Source organism: Natator depressus, chromosome 3, assembly GCF_965152275.1.
Source record: "Natator depressus isolate rNatDep1 chromosome 3, rNatDep2.hap1, whole genome shotgun sequence".
NCBI classification, from domain to species: domain Eukaryota; kingdom Metazoa; phylum Chordata; order Testudines; family Cheloniidae; genus Natator; species Natator depressus.
Window position 1 is genome coordinate 183,592,907 of NC_134236.1, and position 22,801 is coordinate 183,615,707.

Sequence of the window (22,801 nt, forward strand, 5' to 3'; positions counted from 1 at the left end):
TTACTGCTTGCTATGCGCTCAACAATATCTGTGAGAGTAAGGGGGAGAAGTTTATGGCGGGGTGGGAAGTTGAGGCAAATCACCTGGCCGCTGATTACGAGCAGCCAGACACCAGGGCAGTTAGAAGAGCACAGCAGGGCGCGCTGTGCATCAGAGAAGCTTTGAAAACCAGTTTCATGGCTGACCAGGCTATGGTGTGAAAGTTCTGTTTGTTTCTTGATGAAAACCAGCCCCCTTGGTTCACTCTACTTCCCTTTAAGCTAACCACCCTCCCCTCCCCCCTTCGATCACTGCTTGCAGAGGCAATAAAGCTATTGTTGCTTCAAATTCATGCATTCTTTATTAATTCATCACACAAATAGGGGGATAACTGCCAAGGTAGCCCGGGAGGGGTGGGGGAGGAGGGAAGCACCAAGTGGGGTGAGGGAGGAGGGGAGGGCGGAAGGACAAGGCCACACTGCACTTCAAAACTTATTGAATGCCAGCTTTCTGTTCCTTGGGCAGTCCTCTGGGGTGGAATGGTTGGGTGCCCGGAGGCCCCCCACCGTGTTCTTAGGCATCTGGGTGAGGAGGCTATGGAACTTGGGGAGGAGGGCAGTTGGTTACACAGGGGCTGTAGCAGGGGTCTGTGCTCATGCTGCCTTTCCTGCCCCTCAACCATACACCGGAGCATATCAGTTTGATCCTCCAGTAGCCTCACCATTGACTCCTGCCTTCTGTCAGCAAGCTGACACCACCTATCATCTTCAACTCACCACTTATTATCTTCAACCCGCCACCTGTCCTTGCGTTCATATTGTGCTTTCCTGGACTCTAACATTGTGTGCCTCCACGCATTCTGCTGAGCTCTTTCAGTGTGGGAGGACTGCATGAGCTCAGAGAACATTTCATTGTGAGTGCGTGTTTTTCGCCTTCTAATCTTTGCTAGCCTCTGGGATGGAGATGATAGGGGGAGCGTTGAAACATTTGCAGCTGTGAGGGGGGAGGGAGAGTACTAGTTAAAAAGACACATTTTAGAGAACAATGGGTAGACTCTTTCAGGGTGAACCTTCCTGTTAACAGTACATAGCACATGTGCATTAGGTACAAGGTCGCATTTTGCCTCTTATATTGAGGGTCTGCCGGTTTAGTGTGAGAGATCATACACGCAGGGCTGGTGGGCAACAGAATTCGGCTTGCAGGCAGACATGGTAAGCCACAGTCTTTTGGCTTCTTTAACCTTCATAACATGTGGGAATGGTTTCAGACAGCAGCGCCCTCATTTCCCATACCAAACAGCCGTTGGGTTGGCCATTTAAAATGGGTTGGCAATTGAAAAGGAAGCGCTGCGGTTTTTGGGTTAACGTGCAGCACAAACCCAACTAACACCCCCACCACACACACACACACACAATTCCCCTGGGATGATGGCTTCACCCCTCCCCCCACCGTGTGGCTAACAGCGGGGAAGATTTCTGTTCAGCCACATGCAAACAGCCCAGCAGGAATGGCCACCTCTGAATGTCCCCTTAATAAAATTCCCCTATTTCAACCAGGTGACCATGAATGATATCACTCTCCTGAGGATAACACAGAGAGATAAAGAACAGATGTTGCTTGACTGCCAGCAAACACCGGGACCATACGCTGCCATGCTTTGTTATGCAATGACTCCAGACCACATGCTACTGGCCTGGTGTGGTAAAGTGTCCTACCATGGAGGACGGAATAAGGCTGCCCTCCCCAGAAACCTTTTGCAAAGGCTTTTAGAGTACCTCCAGGAGAGCTTCATTGAGATGTCCCTGGAGGATTTCCGCTCCATCCCCAGACACGTTAACAGACTTTTTCAGTAGCTGTACTGGCCGCAAATTAATCATTAAACACGCTTGTTTTTAAACCATGTATGATAGTTACAAAGGCACACTCACCAGAGGTCCCTTCTCCGCCTGGCAGGTCTGGGAGCCCACCTTGGGTGGGTTCAGGGGGTACTGGCTCCAGGTCCAGGGTGAGAAACAGTTCCTGGCTCTCGGGGAAAACGGTTTCTCCGCTTGCTTGCTGTGCGCTATTGTCTTCCTCATCCCCAAAATGCGCATCCCTGTTGCGTGATAATCCACTGATGGAGCAAAAGCACAGGGGTTGGGTAGTGGTGGTTGCACCCCCTAGAATGGCATGCAGCTCATCATAGAAGCGGCATGTCTGGGGCTCTGACCCCGAGTGGCCGTTTGCCTCTCTGTTTTTTTTGGTAGGCTTGCCTGAGCTCCTTAAGTTTCACATGGCACTGCTGCAGGTCCCTGTTATAGCCTCTGTCCTTCATGCCATTGGAGATTTTTTCAAATGTTTGGGCATTTCGTCTTTTGGAACGGAGTTCTGATAGCACAGATTCGTCTTCCCATACAGCAATCAGATCCCGTACCTCCCATTCAGTCCAAGCTGGAGCTCTTTTGCGATTCTAGGACTCCATCATGGTCACCTCTGCTGATGAGATCTGCACTCACCTGCAGCTTGCCACGCTGGCCAAACAGGAAATGAGATTCAAAAGTTCGCGGGCCTTTTCCTGTCTACCTGGCCAGTGCATCTGAGTTGAGAGTGCTGTCCAGAGCGGTCACAATGGAGCACTCTGGGATAGCTCCCGGAGGCCAATACCGTTGGATTGCGACCACACTACCCCAAATTCAATCCGGCAAGGTCTATTTCAGCGCTAATCCCCTCGTTGGGGGAGGAGTACAGAAATCGATTTTAAGAGCCCTTTAAGTTGAAGTAAATGGCTTCGTCGTGTGGACGGGTGCAGGTTAAATCGATCTAACATTGCTAAATTCGACTTAAACTCATAGTGTCGACCAGGGCTAAGTGTGCTGTTATATTTAAGAATATACAAATATCACTTTTCACAGCAAGCCCCAGGACCCATTAAACCCTAGATGGGGAGGCAACGAGGGAGGAAGCATTAATTTGCCAAAAAACTCTACAAATATGAATTACAATGATTTGGATGTGAGTCTGGATATTTAATTGTTTTTCCTATAGTTAATTAAGTATTTTAGGAAAAAAGTGTCAAGGCGGCCACCGGTGAGAGTTGATCGCAGCACTCTGAGGCCACCAAAAAATTTGTTGTGAGAATCCCTGCCATAAGGTATGCTTGCACTGCAGCTGGGAGGTGTGATTCCCAGCCAAGGTAGCCGTGTAGATGCTACAGCACTGGCTGGGGCTAATCTCCAGGGCTCAGATCCATGGGAGACAAGAAGGTTTTTACTCCTGTGACTAGCCTGAGCTGCTGCTAGTACCATAACATCCACACTGGTATTTTTAGTATGCTAGCCAAGTCTACCCAAGATGGGAACCACACCTCCCAGCTACCGTGCAGACGTACCCTAATGTCTAGCCCTTGTCTTCTGGCCTTCTTCCAGGGTTTCACAGCCCTTCCCTATTGCGGCTTCTCTGTCAAAGTCTCCCTCTCAGGCCTGCTGCCTGACAGGTGTGGAGAAATCCCTTGCCCAGTGATCTGTTACAGCACCCTCCCCATTCTTTGCCAGCTTTAGCTCCCCCTCCACTGGCATGAGAGGAGCATCAAGCCCAGAGCCACAACTGCAAACTGAAAAAAGACACTCAACTGTAATCAAATTAAGCCAAATATATTTCAGTTGAGAAATCCATCCGCTCGGCTCAACTAAGACAGACGACTTTTTACGTAAAATTATCAGAATAAACCCCCAAAAATGTTTAATATATTTTAGCAGAGCAGATTTGAAATACATACATCCTCTTTCCACAGCCTTGAATTGTTCCTCTTATACACTGCAAATCTGGTTTATAAAAACAACTCAAAAGGCATGCATCTGACGAAGTGGGTATTCACCCATGAAAGCTTATGCTCCAATACGTCTTATAAGGTGCCACAGGACTCTTTGCAACTCAAAAGTAGTTAGTTTCATTCCAATATACTTCAACTAATTTAGATTATATCACCATGAATGCGCTAAAACACACAAGTTTTCAGTGGTGAGTAAATAAAGGCAGAGGAAGTAGATGGTTTTTCTTTGCAGACATCAGAATACACACACTCCTCCAGATCAGCAAGAAAATAGCCTTGTCTCATTTTACTAACAGCTCATGAGCACACCAAGAGAAAGGAAATGCTGCCATGGCAACACAAACCAGGCTGTTATTTGAAACCATACTGCAGACACTTAACTGTCCCCTAACTGCACAACTTTCAATATCAATTCTTCCAATTTCAAAGATTGAGAAAAGCATAACATACAATTACAACCATCCCACAATATACTTTGCAGTGCTATCCTAGAGCAGGCAATGTTTCTCAAAGAGTGATCTGGATGGCTGCCAGGGCAGAACATGAGCAATGAAAAGCAGAAATATCTACCCAACTTCTTCTGTTTATTCATATACATACATAGATTTATGAGTCACCAAATCAGATGCAATAGGACTGCTAACCTATCCCCACAGCATCAACTACCAGCCACAGAAAAGGCACACTATGACTCCACTAGGTGATGAAGAACTGTTTGAGCAGGCTGCTGGAATAGTCACACCTAAATTAGAAAGCATGAATAGAGGCATATTTCCAGTTTGTACCTAGAAAAACAAATATATACACCACATGATGTTTGAAGCAGAAGGAGGAAGAGAAATTCCTTCTGGCTAGTTGGGAAGGAATACAGGTGCCCTTGAGTCCTGATAAATCACTTGCCCCTAGAGAGAAGCTGGTGTGCTGCTTTCTCTTCACTCCTGGTTGAGTAAGTGGTAACAGTAGGGCCACTACTCTTTGAACCATTGCTAAGAGAACCCCAGTAGAAGCCAGATGTCTAATTCAGATGCTCCATTAACCAATTTTGGGCAATTTTGTGCCTTCCTCCATGTGCCAGAGGTCTCATGAGCCAGCTAAGGATCTCAGCAGATGACAGACTTTGTTCTCTATACAGGGCTGCAGGGAGTTTGTGGAAGTGCAACATTTTGTGAAGAGTGGGAGGCAGGAAATGAAAGGCATCAGACAACAAATCAAGAAAAAGCAGCTTCTTGCTCCGTTAGAAGAACATAATTTCTGTAAAAAAAAGAATCACAGCATTGCAGTTAAAACCTTGTCGGAAAGAATAATGGGTAGGGTTCCGAAAGTAATGATTATATAGCTGAGCCCAATGTTCTAAGCCTGGTCTGTCTCCAAGCATATACAAGAGGAAGAAGAGCCCACTGTGAAGATTTTGGGACATGAAGGCAGGGCTCAAATTTTGAGGGTACACACTGGTATGGCATACCAGCACCTCTTTCATGCTACCTTCTTATTCTGCAGAATGTAAGCCTTCCATTTAAAAAAAAAGAGTCTCTAGCTATTCTGGTTGCTGAAATAGCCTTGAAAACATGAACCGAGTGTAACTGATGCCATGATATCTGCTTGCATTTGCAGTATCTGAAACATCTCTGGGGGTCCTAACTCAGAGACCCAGTGATAATAACGTTATTATATTAACTATAATATTAACTATTTCACTGGTCATCAAAGCACATATGAAAGGAGAGGGAGGATTCTATTCTGAAGATCTGCACAATATACTGTGTGTGACACCTCATTTTGGCACTGTCAGTGAGTGGGCTTAGGAGATACCACTTTTCACCACCCCACCAGACAGGAAGGAGCCAAGTCCAAAGTGCCTAGCAGAACCCACAAGACATGTGAAGTCTCCCAGATGGAGCCAAGCGCAAGTAGTACCCAGTGGCCTTACCATGGGGTAGCCTGGTATGAAATGTCCCACAGGAAAGCCAAGCCTAAGTAGCCTACGAAAAGAACAATGAGATGAAGGAGCCCAGTGTGCATGATCATATTTTGAACATCTGCACAATATACTGAGAATGGCAATTCTCATTGGTGGAGCTTATTTGGAGGGAGGAACTTGGAAGAGTACCACCATAGTTTTCTCCCCCAACCGCACACAGTATGATCCCAGCATAAAGAGGAGAAGAAAACAAGAGTTTTAATTAGAGCTGGTCAGGATTTTTCCCATTCAAAACATTTTCTCATCCGTAAATGTCATTTTGTCAAAACTGAAACTGTTCGCAGGAAACAGCTGGTTTCATAAAATCTCCCAATCAAAGACGTTTTGAGATTGTCAAAACAGGGCATTTTGACATTTTCAAAACAAAATGTTTCATTTTGGGGAGGTACCATGACTTTTCATTTCAAAATGTTACTTAATCTACACTCAGAAAGACTTAAAATGACTGAAAACAAAACATTTTGAAATTATGGAAACAAAACGTATTGCTTGGCCTGATTAGGAATTTTTTTTCATCAGTAATTTGTGAAAAATTTCAGGATTGACTTTTGTCCTGATTTGGGATGGGAAACATTTTTGATGTCTCAATATTTGTGGGACAGGAAAATCATTTCCCCTCTCAGTTGTAGTTTTAATGCTTACCGTTGGATAACTGTTGGAAAGTGGATGCTTTTGAAAATCCTGTTCTGTTCTTTTAAATGCTTTCACTACTCTGGAGACTACTAAACTGTGGAATTCATAGGAACTTGGGGAAAATGTTCCTGTGGAATACATTTGTATGCTCTCTCTGTTGGGGAATGATAAAATCTTTTCTGAATTTTAATCTCATCTTTCCAACTAGACAGGTCACAACTAGTGAAAACAATTCTGATTCTCTTCTCACATCAGTTTTACACAAATATAACTCCATTGACTCAATGGAATTACTCCTGATTTGCACAAGGGCGAGAGAAGAATCAGACCATCTGCAGTTCCTGCTGCCAATATGCAAGATATTCAAGGTGTGATTGGTGACTACTGAAGTGAGAGATTTTCCAGATTGGAGACATCTTTGTTTTAAGGAAAAAAACCACACACTAGGCACAAGGTACACAAGGGATGTATGGGGTGAGTTCAAAACATAGTACCTCTGCATATTAGACAACCATACCCTCAAGTGATGGTCTGCTTGCAGTTGGTTACGGTGACTACCTCAACTCTCATTAGTGGCTCCAAGTAGCTGCGGCTAACAGGGGAGTTTTGCAAGGGACTTCTCCAAGGAGCAATAACGTGACCCATCAGGTAAGTTTGTTGTCTGTCTGTGTGTATGTGTGTTCTGGTGTGCTTGCTGCTGGACTGAACTATACTGTGTGGTCTGTTAGTTTGGCGGACCATGTGTTGACTGTGTGGGTGCTGAGCCTAACAGTCTGCTAGGCAAGGCTGAGAGCTTCTTAACGAGGCCTTGATCCCTTAAGCCCTTTTAGCATCCATCAGCCCTTAACCAGTGGCCAGGGCTACTCAGGAAGACCAGGGCTTTAAAAAGCCCGCTCCTAAGCCACCAAAGGAGCTAGCGAACAGGGGAGTTTTGCGAGGGAGTTTACAGGTGGAGTGGGGGGCTAGATACACGTTACCTTCATTAAACTTAAGCCACACAAAAAACCTCGATAGAAACAAAACCTCAACAAAGGAACTAACTTCAGGAGTAAAAAGATAATGCAGGCAGAAGTCCAACAACAGAGTGGGGGCTATCCAGTTTATTGCACTCAATGAAGCATGTATGATTACCTGCCCTATGGGCAGGTGGCATAGGTGTGCATTCGGTGCAAGGAGCTCCTGGCCCTCAGAGACCGTGTACGGGCTTTGGAGACCAGGGTGGCTGAGCTGGAGGAGCTAAGGGAGACAGCGAGGTACATAGATGAGACTTTCCGGGACACAGTAGAATGGTCCCACTCCCTGTCTGACAGCCTCTGTGCTGTTGAGGAGGATGAAAGCCTCAGGGAAGGAGAACATCCAACTGGAGCAGAGGGAAACAATCCCATAGTTAGGACCCTCCTTCCAGATGATGTTGTGGTATCCTTTCCCCCTGAGGATACCTCTCTGGGGGAGGGAACTCCAGTTATTAGGAAGAGACAGGTATTAGTAATGTGTGATTCGATCATTAGAAACATAGATAGCTAGGTTTGAGATGACCAGGAGAACTGCATGGTGACTTGCCTGCCTGGTGCGAAGGTTGTGGATCTCTCAAGGCATCTAGATAGGCTTATGTGTAGTGCTGGGGAGGAGCCAGTGGTCATGGTACATATAGGTACCAATGACATAGGGAGGGATAGGAGACAGGTCCTGGAGGCCAAATTTAGGCTGCTGGGTAAGAGACTGAAGTCCAGGACCTCCATGGTAGCATTCTCTGAAATGCTTCCCGTTCCACGCGCAGGGCCAGTTAGACAGGCAGAACTGCAGGGTCTCATTGCGTGGATGAGACGATGGTGTAAGGAGGAGGGGTTTTGATTTCTTAGGAACTGGGGAAACTTGGGAAAGGGTGAGCCTATACAGGAAGGATGGGCTCCACCTAAACCAAAATGGAACCAGATTGCTGGCACTTAAAAATTAAAAAGGTTGTAGAGCAGTTTTTAAACTAAGGGCTGGGGGAAAGCCGACAGGTGCGGAGGAGCACGTGGTTCGGACAGAGACATCCCTTAGGGGAGGATCTACTAAAGGAGATTGTCCATGTCCTAGTAAGGAGGAGAGGATGGAAGATGATAAAATACAGGTAGGATCTTATGAGAAACAGTCAGATTAAAAAAAGTCTCATTCCATTACATCACGTAGTGGCAGACAGCTAAAAAGTGACAAGTTTTTAAAGTGCTTCTATACCAAGGCTAGAAGTCTAAATAATAAGATGGGTGAACTAGAGTGCCTCGTATTAAATGAGGATATTGATATAATAGGCATCACAGAAACTTGGTGTAATGAGGATAATCAATGGGATACAGTAATACCAGGGTACAAAATATATTGGAAGGACAGAACAGGTCATGCTGGTTGGGGAGTGGCACTATATGTGAAAGAAAGCGTAGAATCAAATGAAGTAAAAATCTTAAATGAACCAAACTGTACCATAGAATCTCTATGGATAGAAATTCCATGCTCTAATAATAATAATATAGCAGTAGGGATATATTACCGACCACCTGACCAGGATGGTGATAGTGACTGTGAAATGCTCAGGGAGATTAGACAGGCTATTGAGATTAAAAAAAAAAAATCAATAATAATGGGGGATTTCAACTATCCCCATATTGACTGGGCACATATCACCTCAGGATGGGATACAGAGATAAAGTTTCTTGACACCTTAAATGACTGCTTCTTGGAGCAGCTAGTCCTTGAACCCTGCGGAGAGGCAATTCTTGATTTAGTCCTAAGTGCAGCACAGGATCAGGTCCAAGAGGTGAATATAGCTGGACTGCTTGGCAATAGTGACAATAATATAATTAAATTTAACATCTCTGTGGTGGGGAAAACACCACAGCCGCCCAACACTGTAGCATTTAATTTCAGAAAGGGGAACTACACAAAAATGAGGTTAGTTAAATAGAAATTAAAAGATACAGCACCAAAAGTAAAATCCCTGCAAGCATGAAAACTTTTTAAAGACACCATAATAGAGGCTCAACTTAAATGTATACCCCAAATTAAAAAACATAATAAGAGAACCAAAAAAGAGTCACCGTGGCTAAATAACAAAGTAAAAGAAGCAGTGAGAGGCAAAAAGTCATCCTTTAAAAAGTGTAAGTTAAATCCTAGATAGGAAAATAGAAGGGAGCATAAGCAAAACTCTGGCAAATGAAGTGTAAAAATATAATTAGGAAGGCCAAAAAAGAATTTGAAGAACAAGCTAGACAAAGACTCAGAAAGTAATAGCAAAAATTTGTTTAAGTACATCAGAAGCAGGAAGCCTGCTAAACAACCAGTGGGGCCACTGGATGATCAAGATGCTAAAGGAGCACTCAAGGACGATAAGGCCATTGTGGAGAAACTAAATTAATTCTTTGCATTGGTCTTCACAGTTGAGGATGTGTGGAAGATTCCCAAACCTTAGCCATTCTTTTTAGGTATCAAATCTGAGGAACTGTCCCAGATTGAGGTGTCATTAGAGGAGGTTTGGGAACAAATTGATAAACTAAACAGTAATAGTCACCAGGACCAGATGGTATTTACCCAAGAATTCTGAAGGAACTGAAATGTAAAATTGCAGGACTACAAACTGTAGTCTGCAACATATCATTTAACTCAGCTTCTGTACCAAGTGACTGGAGGATAGTTAATGTGACGCCAATTTTTAAAAATGGTTCCAGAGGTGATCTCGGCAATTACAGGCTGGTAAGCCTGACTTCAGTACCGGGCAAATTGGTTGAAACTATCGTAAAGAACAAAATTGTCAGACACATAGATGAACATAATTTGTTGGGGGAATAGTCAATATGGCTTTTGTAAAGGGAAATCTTGCCTCACCAATCTACTAGAATTCTCTGAGCATGTGGACAAGGGGGAATCCAGTGTATTTATATTTTCAGAAAGCCAAGGTGCCTCATCAAAGGCTATTAAGCAAAGTAAGCAGTCACGGGATAAGAGGGAAGGTCATCTCATGGATTGGTAACTGGTTAAAAGAGGAAACAAAATGTAGGAATAAATGGTCAGTTTTCAGCATGGAGAGCTAAATAGTGGTGTCCCCCAGGAGTCTGTACTGGGCCCAGTCCTATTCAACATATGAATAAATGATCTGGAAAAGGGGGTAAACAGTGAGGTTGCAAAATTTGCAGATGATACAAAACTACTCAAGATAGTTAAGTCCAAAGCAGACTGCAAAGAGCTACAAAAGGATCTCACAAAATTGGGTGACTGGGCAACAAAATGGCAGATGAAATTCAATGTTGATAAATGTAAAGTAATGCACATTGTAAAACATAATCCCAACTATACATATAAAATGATGGGGTCTAAATTAGCTGTTAGCACTCAAGAGATCTTGGAGTCATTGTTGATAGTTCTCTGAAAACATCCACTCAATGTGCAGTGGCAGTCAAAAAAGTGACCAGAATGTTTGGAATCATTATGAAAGGGATAGCTAATAAGACAGAAAATATCATATTTCCTTTATATAAATCCATGCCCACATCTTGAATACTGCATGTAGATGTGGTCGCCCCATCTCAAAAAAAGATATTGGAATTGGAAAAGGTTCAGAAAAGGGCAACAAAAATTATTAGAGGTATGGAGCGTCTGCCATGTGAGGAGAGATTAACGAGACTAGGACTTTTCAGCTTGGAAAAAAGACAACTAAGGGGGGATATTATAGAGGTCTATAAAATCATGATTAGTGTGGAGAAAGTAAGTAAGGAAGTGTTATTTACTCCTTCTCATAACACAAGAACTAGGCATCACCAAATCAAATAGGCAGCAGGTTTAAAACAAAAAAAAGGAAGTATTTTTTCACCCGATGCACAGTCAACCTGTGGAACTCCTTGCCAGAGGATGTTGTGAAGGCCAAGACTATAACAGAGTTAAAAAACACCTAGATAAATTCATTGAGGATATTAGCTGGCTGTTAGCCAGGATGGGCAGGGATGGTGTCTCTAGCCTCTGTTTGCAGAAGCTGGGAATGGACAACAGGGGATGGATCACTTGATGATTACCTGTTCTGTTCATTCCCTCTGGGGTACCTGGCATTGGCCACTGTTGGAAGACAGGATACTGGGCTAGATGGACCTTTGGTCTGACCAAGTATGGCTGTTCTTATGTGCCCTGCAGTACCACACCCCAGAATCTTACCTCAACTGGCATACTAAACCTAGAGAGATCAGCTAGTGGTGATCACTAGTGAAAGGGTGTGTATGGCCTTCCAAGTGCATGAAGTCTCCTACAACAAAGATGGTAATACAACTTCCAAAATATAACATTGGCAGAAACGGTGCTGGAGCATGCTAGTGAATAGCTTTAGAGCAGCATTGCAGACAGATTATGATACATTGGTCAACCACAAAAAACCAAGGAGTTGTGGTCAAACACCTATTGAATACTGGAGCATAGAAACTGAATGAAGAATGGAAAAGAAAACAAAAGCATGCCAGTTCAGTAATCATTCGGACAAACCAAATCTGCATTCAACGCAGAAACCAAAGCAGGGGTAAAGACTATGCAATAAAAAAAAAAAAATACACAGAATATGGAATTACGTGATGAACTCAAAGGCTCTGAGCCTTGATCAGAATATAGAATGTAAGAACATTATACAAAGCTGGAGCACTTAGGGTAATGACGCATGAGTTGAAAAGACAGGAGTGGGAAATCATCAGTTGATTCAAAACGAGATGGGAAGGCAAGGAGAATTCTACCATGATTAACACAGGATATTGACTTCAGGAAAAGAAGATGGAAGACATAGGATGGAATTGCATTGGGCTAAAGCCAAAGAAAGCCAGGATCTTATGGCATTTAACCCACAAATTCTCCATATGCTAAAGGCAATATTCAGAATCAAATCCAGTGCAGTCATAATAGTACAAGTATCTGCACCGACCTCAGCAGCGCGCAAGAAAGAAACTGACTAATTTTACAGCTACAGAAAACAATACAACAGGTTTCAAGACAAAATGTATTGTTGGTTATGGGAGATATTAATGAGAAAGTAGGATCAAATTGGAATTTCTGAACGATAGGCAGATTCTGATATGTTCAAGAAAATGAAAGTGCAGAATGGCTACTAAATATCTCCCTAAGTAACAACCTGGTGATAACTAACACACTTTTTCAACAAGAAAGCTTCAGAGAAACTGGACTTGGATATCTGATGGCCAAACAAAGAACATGATAGACTTTGCATGTATGAATCACAGATGAAAATTGAGTGTGTTGTATAGATCATTTGCCACTGTTATCAGATCATATGTTGTTGGCATCAATGAGGTTGAGGCTGAGAGCAACTGAAAAAGTGCGAAGAACTAAGATCTATGGTGTGCACTATAAGGTGGGTAGAAAGCTGGCTAGATTGTCGGGCTCAACGGGTAGTGATGAATGGCTCCATGTCTAGTTGGCAGCCGGTGTCAAGTGGAGTGCCCCAGGAGTCGGTCCTGGGGCCGGTTTTGTTCAATATCTTCATAAATGATCTGGAGGATGGTGTGGATTGCACTCTCAGCAAATTTGCAGATGATACTAAACTGGGAGGAGTGGTAGATACGCTGGAGGGGAGGGATAGGATACAGAAGGACCTAGACAAATTGGAGGATTGGGCCAAAAGAAATCTGATGAGGTTCAATAAGGATAAGTGCAGGGTCCTACACTTCGGATGGAAGAATCCAATGCACCGCTACAGACTAGGGACCGAATGGCTAGGCAGCAGTTCTGCGGAAAAGGACCTAGGGGTGACAGTGGACGAGAAGCTGGATATGAGTCAGCAGTGTGCCCTTGTTGCCAAGAAGGCCAATGGCATTTTGGGATGTATAAGTAGGGGCATAGCGAGCAGATCGAGGGACGTGATCGTTCCCCTCTATTCGACACTGGTGAGGCCTCATCTGGAGTACTGTGTCCAGTTTTGGGCCCCACACTACAAGAAGGATGTGGATAAATTGGAGAGAGTCCAGCGAAGGGCAACAAAAATGATTAGGGGTCTAGAGCACATGACTTATGAGGAGAGGCTGAGGGAGCTGGGATTGTTTAGTCTGCAGAAGAGAAGAATGAGGGGGGATTTGATAGCTGCTTTCAACTACCTGAAAGGCGGTTCCAAAGAGGATGGCTCTAGACTGTTCTCAATGGTAGCAGATGACAGAACGAGGAGTAATGGTCTCAAGTTGCAATGGGGGAGGTTTAGATTGGATATTAGGAAAAACTTTTTCACTAAGAGGGTGGTGAAACACTGGAATGCGTTACCTAGGGAGGTGGTAGAATCTCCTTCCTTAGAGGTTTTTAAGGTCAGGCTTGACAAAGCCCTGGCTGGGATGATTTAACTGGGAATTGGTCCTGCTTCGAGCAGGGGGTTGGACTAGATGACCTTCTGGGGTCCCTTCCAACCCTGATATTCTATGATTCTATGATTCTATGACAAACTGAAAGAGCCAGATATGAGGGGGAAAATACAAAACAGCCATGTGGAAAATGAACGTTGAAGAGATGGCGTAAAAGATGGGATTACAAGAGCAAATCAATAAGTGTTGGGCTATAAAGCCTAAATGATGAAAACAAGGTGTATAATAGATGGAGTTGAGTTGCAGGTGAGTGACAAGCATAGGAATCTGAAGGAAAATAAAAAGGAAAACCCAAGTCTAAAAGCTGAATACAATAGGTTGACCAGAGAGATAAAATAGAAAGCTGAGTGAGAAATTACTAGATAACTTAACAATGCTAAGAAGCAGAAGAATATGTAAAGAGAATCATGACACTGCGGTTGTATTGCAAGATAAGAGAACTGAGTGGGACACAAGTGGAAGATGTCAGCAGTGAAAGATAGGCGGGGCAAAAAATTGAGGATGAACAAGAACAGTATAAATGATGCAAAGAATACTTTGAAGAGTTGTGCAACATGCATAAAACTGTAGATGAAACTGTCCTGGAAAAGCTTCCCACTATAAATGAGGGAGAGCAGAAACTGGAATTCTTAGTAGTAGTAAAGATCTCAACAGGAAGTTTGAAAAAGGAAAAAGTGCCAGGAAGTGACAACATACTGCAGCACTGTTGCAAGCAGGTGAGGAATACATGATAAGGGCAATGCACAAGCAAGTCAACAAGATTTACAAGCAAGAACAAGTGCCAAACATGGGGGTAATTATAATAGTATAGATCTATAAAAAAGGTGATAATGAGAGTGTCAAAGAACTACTAAGGAATCAACTTATTGAGTGTGCCAGGAAAAGCTTTCACCAAGACACTGCAGAGGAGAATAAGGGTATGTCTACACTGCAATGTAAGCCCAGGGTTAATGGGACTGTAGTAAGCTGATCCATGTTAGGGAAATACGGGCTTGAGCATCTACATTGTATTTTAACTCTAGGTTAAGAATTTTCTCACCCATGCTTGAACTACGGCTCTGGCATCCACACTGCACTGCTCAGACCTGAGTCAAAGTAACCATATCCATTTCCCTAGTGCCATTCCCCAGAATGTGACCACTCTAGCACTAGGACTGTGGTGCACTGTGGGAAAACTTTACTGCCCGCCCTGCCATTTACCAGGAAGCAGATCACTTTACAAAGGACTTGATCAGCTCTCTCTCCATTGCAAACCCAGGAGGATGTTTGATCGTGTGCTTGCAGATCGGTGATCAGAACAGAATGGGTTAATGTTGACCTGAGCTTCTGCCGTTTGCAAAGGGGGTGTGACTTCCATTTTCAGTAGTGTGGACTGCAGATTGTTGGGATAGAGAGGACTAAGGAAGTTGTCCCATGGAATTGCTGGATACTTCTGGATGACTCCTGAGATCTGAGTGAAGCAGGGCTGTGTCTACACTGCAAAGCAACACAGCTTGGACTCTCCAGCCCTGCAGGGTCCTGGGAACCTGAGTCCGAGCTCTGGGTTAGCAAAATTGCAGTGTAGATGCAAGGGAGGTTTTCCTTAAGCCCGGACTCAAGCATGGGCTTACACTGCAGTGTAGAGTTACTCTAAGAGGTATTTGTATGCTGCGCTTGCAGAGGAACAGGCTGTATTTAGACCAAGATGAAGACGGATACCACAGTAGTATACTGAACAAAACTAAACATATTATAGATGCCAAAGTTGCTGTAAAAAGGCTTTCGATGCCATAACCCTTTTCTCCACATGCTAAGTCTTGAGAATGTAGGACATCCTTGAGAAAATGATCAAGCTGACAGAAAATATCTAGAGAAAGTCAATGAGTATGATTAAAGTAAACAGAAAGCTAATGGAACGGTTCAGGTTGACCACAGAAGTGAGACACGGATGAACACCAGATTTGTTCAACATGGTATTGGAAGCAGCAATGGCTGTAGCACTGAGAGATGAAATAAGAGGAGTCATGGTATGTGGAAGGTCAATCTTAGATTTGCAGATGATATAGAACTGATAGCACTGACCAAGTAATAGATACAGAGAATAACTGACAAAGTAGACTTGGATAGCAGAAAATCTGGAGTGAAGATCAACAGATAAGACTAAAACTATGGTAACTGGAAGACAAGAGTAAGAGGTAAAAATTACTGCCAGCGACAAAGAACTAGAACAAGTGGAAAAAATTGTGTGCCTTAGAGTATTAGTATCAAAGAATCAGAACTGCGAAGAGGATATTAAAATAAGAATCAAACTAGCTGCTCCTGCACTGAGAAAATTCTGTAATATCTGGAAGACTAAAGACATTTTGATAAAGACAAAGATAAGTGTCTATGAGACAACTGTCACGCTGACACTGCCATATGGGTCAGAACGTTGAAATATGAGGTAAGCCAATGAATGTAAGATATTGATTGCACAAATGATCTAGCTGAGGAGAAAATACTGTGAGTTTCAAGACAGAACAAAATAAAAAAGTGATAAGGAAATGGCTAGGGCAAGAAATAACGCGGTTACAGAAGATTCAAGAAAGATTACTGAGATGGTTTGGACACGTGTCAGGAATGGTCCTGGAAAGGATACCATGGCATGGCAATATATACCGAAGTACAAGGAACTAGAATTAGAGGAAGACCGAGGATGCACTGGATAGAAACGGTGAAGAATGACACAGAAAAAGGTTTAAAGATGAATGAAGCCATGAAGCTGGTACAAGACAGAAAGTGGTGGGAGGACTTCATTTAGCCCCATCAACTTTGTTGAGCTGATGGACAGAAATCAAAGAAGCATCCAGAATCCTAAGTATCTTACTATTTTGTCAGTCACCTCTAGTTCCATTTGTAATATGTCAACATTTAGTTAGCATGACCTGTAGGCCTTCATCTTAGATCCCCTGAAGAGAAATTAGACACAAGCTTCCCCTTCCATGTTTGATTGCTATGATTAAAGTTGATATGTATGTGTTTAAAATATAACAGGACAATAATCTTAAACATATGTTCTTAATGCTTCCAATGACTAGTCTAAGAAGCAAACAATAGATGGACTTGATTATTTTTTCTTCTTTTAAAATGCATGACATCCTCCTCTGCCACAACCAGCTGGCTCCCCAAGCAATCTACCTCCATGTGCCATTTGGTAACATCACAGTCACTACTGAATTATGGGAGCCTGGAGGCGGTTGTTTGCATGTATGTATATAACATTCAGTTAGGTAGTGTCCACAGTAGTAAATGCAATCACTTGTGTGCAGTTTGACACTCACCTGACTCAATATACACAGTCCAAGTCTAAGCTCTCTCATAGCACTCTGTGGTGATTGTAATATCACAGCACAGCAAGGTAGGAATGAATCAGTGAACTTTTTAATTATGTCTTTTAAATGCAAATTTGGTGCTTGTGAAAGTGAAGGACTATTTCAATTAAAGTCAGGCATAGTGGGAGCAGATGATGTTCTAGCTTCTTCATGCAATACAGCTCCTTCAACATACTTCAGTACTTGTCTGAAGCATCACTACTTATTCAAGTACAGGCCTTTTCCAAGCAGAGATTGTTAACCATGCCAGATAGTTTGTCACAATGTGGATTTCAACATTGTGAATTCTGTGACATAAACTATTGTCGTCTAGTATAGCAGTTCTCAAAATGTGGGTTGGGACCCCAAAGTGGGTTGCGACCCCATTTTAATGGGGTTGCCAGGACTGGCTTAGACTTATAGGAGCCCAGGGCCAAAGTCAAAGCACAAGCCCTAACCACCTGGGGCTGAAGCTGAAGTCTGAGGGCTTCAACCCTGGGCAGCAGGGCTCAGACTACATGTCCCCTGACTCAGGCTGAAACCCCTGGGCTTCAGCTTTGGCCCCCAAGGATGGTGGGCTCAGGCTTTGGCTTTGTCCCCCCCTCAACCTGGAGGCTCAGGCACGCTCAGGCTTTGGTCTCCCCTCCTGAGGTCATGTAGTAATTGTTGTTGTCAGAAGGGGGTCGGGGTGCAATGAAGTTTGAGAATCCCGGGTCCAGTAAATAGAGGATAATTCTCTAGTCAAGAGCTGGCTCCCTGTGGAACAAAAATCACTGGTCACGTGGCTCAGGACAGACATTTTTCTGAATAATGCCTATTCTCCTACGGCCTTTTTTCAAAAAAGAAAGAAAAGTGGACCCTTACTTACTGTTCTGTGCATTAGATTACTTGACACTATTCCTAGTGTAAATGGCAATTATGTTTTGATTTGCCTTTTATAGAGAAAATGTGTTAATTTAGGGATTTTTAATTTTTTCATTAAAATGACAGCATCTTCAATTATGGGGGGAGGGTTTCTATTAGTATTAACAGTAAGAAAATATTGAAACTTTACTAATTCACTTCGTGATTTAAGATTGCACTGAAACTAGATCTGAAGCAACCTGAAATATTTCTTAGTGTTCCACTTGAACAAGGAGAAAATGATGCAGATATTGAAATAAATGAAAGCTGAGAAATAAAAGCATAGAACAAAAAACACAGGCAAACTAATTTGAGCAAGAGACGTTTTATCTGAAAATGAATGTTAGTAAATCATATGATTACATGCAAAAAAAGCTATGTTAAAAGAATGATAAGGTTGCAAAGTCAAGCACTGACAAATTAAGAAATGCCAGAATTAAGACTGACTGGGCAACTTTAATTTAGCTCCCTTTTTCCCTCCCACAGGACCTCTGACTACAGAAATTCCATCATGTGAAGCCATACTAACTACATGGTTTATCAACAGGGTTCAGAAGTTTAGGTCCACAGCACAGACCTCTACCCGCTTGGTAGACAAGGATGTAATACTCACATTACCATGAGGTTCACAGCTATTTGCTAGACAACAGAAGAATGTTCAGAATAAGGTATCCTAGGTTCTATTTTCAGGTTCTGGAGGACAATGCAGTCTAGTAGTCACAGACTCTTGTGTCTTGTCCCATTCTGTTCCTGTAGGCTCTGCTCTTAAACCCTTGGCTCTTGTGCCTGCCAACCTGTCACTGTTATTCCTCCTGCCAGGTCCTGTCCCCTTTTCCCAGCCTGCCTCTGGTTCTTCTCTCTGCTCCTCACCCCTCTATATCAGTTAGGCTGTTTCTTCAGTTTCCTCCACACTGTTTGAATGTCAGCAGGAAGAGCATGGAGAAGATAAAAGAAACAATATTCCTGCTCTAGAGGTTACCACAGTCATCCCTCGTTCCTGGGAGCATCAATTGCAAGAAACTCCTGCTCCTAGGACAGACCATGCTCACTGTAAACAGAATCTTCACAGATTTTAGCTGTCATATGCTAATAATCCCCAACTGAGCACATGCAAACAAGTGATTTTTTTTCTCAGGGGCTTGTAACTCAGCTATGTTTGGGTGGATTTTCACAAGGACAGCAAAACACATCTCTCCAGCACCAAGGAAGCCCCCTCACCAGTTTAAAGATTCCAAAGCCTGGAAGCATGAGAATTTCAAGAATTTTTTGACATAGGCAAAACATTTTTTTTTTCCAAACCTAGTTTTCAGAAACAACTGAGCTATTTTTGTTGAAATTTAAAACAAACAAACAAAAAACATCCTGAGCCTGAAATTTTAGCCCAAACTTGTAAGGCAAAGTTATAGGCAACTGAACACAGGGCCGTCTAAGGAAAGTGCTAGGCAACTTTAACTACAGCTGTCACTGCCCGCTCTGCTTATGACATTGCTAAATAAAAATACTGTATGAAATAAAATACATGCACCTTATCACAAGTGACATTTCCAAGTTGCATTTGGAGTTGCAAAAGGAAAAAGCTATACATGTAAAACATTATTTCAATATACAAGTATATCTAATGTTAGTACTATACACCCCCCCCCAAAATTCCTTAAAAACAAAAAAAACAGCCTATTTCCTAATACACTTTATATCTGTTAAATACATTTTTTCCATACGTCTCACCTTGCCATGGCTTCTCTCCACCTTTCGGAAACATTTATTCAAGGAAAGATTGTGTCGAACAGAGTTCTTCCAGCCTGTGGGTGCTGTGGCAAAGTATGGGAAGCGTTCCAGAATCCAGCTGTAGATTTCTTTGACTGGCAAACTTTTATTAGGAGAATGTTCAATAGCCATGTAAATGAGAAGGCTAAAGGAATAAGGAGGTTTGGAAGTGGCTGATTTTTTTTCCAGATTCTGGTAGCAGGATGGTGAGAAAGATGGCACATTATCACCCTCAATGTCATATATAGGACTAACAGTTGGAAGACCCTCACTTCCAAGACTGAAGTATGTTAGAAGATTAGTACTTTCATGAAGCCAGTTCAAATTTGTGAGCTCATCATCTGCTGATTCGCTGTCCACTAGCGTGGCCTTCGGCCTAGCAGCATCAACTGCTTCAGGCAAGCTTCCCATTCTGTAAATCTGTCTTAATCCTGCAGCCTTTTCTGCTCCAGGTGCTTCAGCTTTCTTATCTGGAGTCATCCCAGTTACTGGACCCATTTAATTTTACTTGTCTATAACAAAGAAAACAATTATAAATCAATATAAGTCTTAAAAATCTTATCCAACTGCAGCCACTAAGCCAACAAAACCAAAGGAAATTCAGTATTGTATCTCCTCTATCCTGCTCAGTAGCTTTAATTAAGGCTACATTTTAGTCATGGGTATTTTTAGTAAAAATCATGGACAGGTCACAGGCAGTAAACAAAAGTTTACCGCCCGTGACCTGTCCATGACTTGTACTATATACCTCAAACTAAAACTTGGGCCGAGGGGGCTGCAGGTGCTCTGGGGTGGTGGTCTGGGGGCACCGCGGAGAGCGACGCACAGCCCGGGACCCCCAATGGTGCTGGGAGGGGGGGCAGCGACACTGGCAGGCTCCCTACCGGCTCCGTCATGTCCCTACAGCTCCTAGGGAGAGAGAAGGCCAGGGTGGTCTCTGTGCACTGCCCCCGCCACAATCTCCAGCTCCGTAGCTCCCACTGTAGCCAAGGGAAGCTGCAGGGAGGCACCTCTTGGCAGGGGCAGTGTGCAGAGCTGCAGGGACATGCCAACCGCTTCCGAGGAGTCTCTCCCCCTCGGTAAGCGTCACCCCGCACCCCAGTCCCCTGCTCCAGCCCTGAGCCCCCTTCCACACCCAACTGCCCCAGAAGCAGCCGGTGCAGCTGGCCCAGGAGCTGCCTGATCTGCTTGAGCAGCCCCAGGGCCAGTCGCACCGGTGGCTGCAGAAGTCACGGAGGTGACAGGAAGTCATGGAATCCATGACTTCCGTGACAGACACGCAACCTTAACTATAATACATTTATAAATGTGTTGGGGTATAGCTATCCAAAGCCTGGGACCATCTGAATCTTTGTGAAATTGTCTCAACCAGGTGTTAAACTCCCACCGGTTTCTGACTGGGTCCTCATTACTGAACTTATGCTAACTATTTGGAAGTTGCTATACCTTATTAGATACAACAGGAGTGGCTATATTGAGATAACTTCTGTAAAGTGGCTCTGCACAACAAAATGAGAGACGTGGTCTGAATAAGTGGTCTCTAATATGTTCAGTTCTCCCATTAACTGTTTAATTACATTTATTTTATATATATTTTATAATTAACCCTCCTTATAAATGTTTTCATTTCCCCCCTTAAGACTTAAATTGCAAAAAGCCTTATCTATAAAGTGAAGTTGTGATCTTATGGCCCCTCTACACTACAGATGGGATCATGTCCAGTGAATCGGTGTTTTGATGCACCCATCAGACATGGTTTCAGTTAATACAATTTAGCACAACCATAATCCAGTGGTGTTTGCCTGTCCACATGACCAAGATGCACAAAGAGTTTGCAACAGTATATTTTAGGAAAATCTGGTCAGCTATCCCATATCGCCTCAGATGCTAGCACCAGGCGATATAGGATTGTAGATGATTTTCAAGACCATGCCGAACCACACAGCACGCAGGGTTCTGGAAATTTTGTACTAATCCAGATTCCACCAATAGTGCAGCGCCTATTTGGTTGTTCTCTGTTCCCTACAAAACACCACTGTGTTCTACAACCTCAAATCTTTCTATCCTGTGGATATTTGGCATTGAGCATACCAATATTGTTTAAATGAGTTAACACAGGCTGGCCTGGCAAATTCCATGATGCCAGAATTTTCAAGAATTCCATTCACCCCTCGTATCAGGGAATTCAATGCAATAGCAAAGTGGGGACAGTGTGATGGAATGACCAGGTTTCAGAGTAGCAGCCGTGTTAGTCTGTATTCGCAAAAAGAAAAGGAGTACTTGTGGCACCTTAGAGACTAACCAATTTATTTGAGCATAAGCTTTCATGAGCTACAGCTCACTTCATCGGATGCATGCAGTGGAAAATACAAGGAGGAGATTTATATACACACAGAACATGAAAAAATGGGTGTTTATCATGCACACTGTAAGGAGAGCGATCACTTAAGATGAGCTATTACCAGCAGAAGACTTCATGAAAAAACTCGTACAGATACAGACAGACATCATCTTCCTTTCCAAATGCAAACAGATGGACATCATACCAAAAGGACTGAGGGTAAAAAATCCATTACAATCTTCATACCACACAGACTATGCTGACAGCTTGTGTCACATGCTCTCAAAGAAACTGCGGAACCACCTGATCAACATCCTCTACAGCAAACAGGGAAAGATTAAGAATGAGCTCTCAAAACTGGATACTCTCATAAAAAAACAACCTTCCACACAAACTTCCTCATGGCTGGACTTTACTAAAACTAGACAAGCCATTTACAACACACACTTTGCTTCTCTACAAAAGAAAAAGGACACTAAACTATCCAAACTACTGCATGCCACAAGAGGCCACAGCAATGGTTCCCTTAACCCACACAGCAATATTGTTAATCTATCCAACTATACTCTTAGCCCAGCAGAAGAATCTGTCCTATCTCGGGGCCTCTCCTTCTGCCCCTCCACCCCTACGAACATGATACAGTTCTGTATAGAATCCTATTTTCGACGTCTCCAACTCAAGGAATATTTCCAACACACCTCT

General features: G+C 43.2%; 1 protein-coding gene across 4 annotated transcripts in view; it reads right to left on the bottom strand.

Annotated features, from left to right (window-relative positions):
• Positions 1 to 22,801, bottom strand: part of FOXN2 (forkhead box N2) — a 127,782-nt gene that overhangs the window by 42,563 nt on the left and 62,418 nt on the right. For all 4 annotated transcript variants that reach the window (XM_074949450.1, XM_074949448.1, XM_074949449.1 and 1 more), the window contains exon 2: positions 19,720 to 20,270. In XM_074949450.1, coding sequence (XP_074805551.1) covers positions 19,720 to 20,256 — 537 coding nt within the window. In that variant the 5' untranslated portion in view covers positions 20,257 to 20,270. The remainder of the gene's footprint in view (positions 1 to 19,719; positions 20,271 to 22,801) is intronic.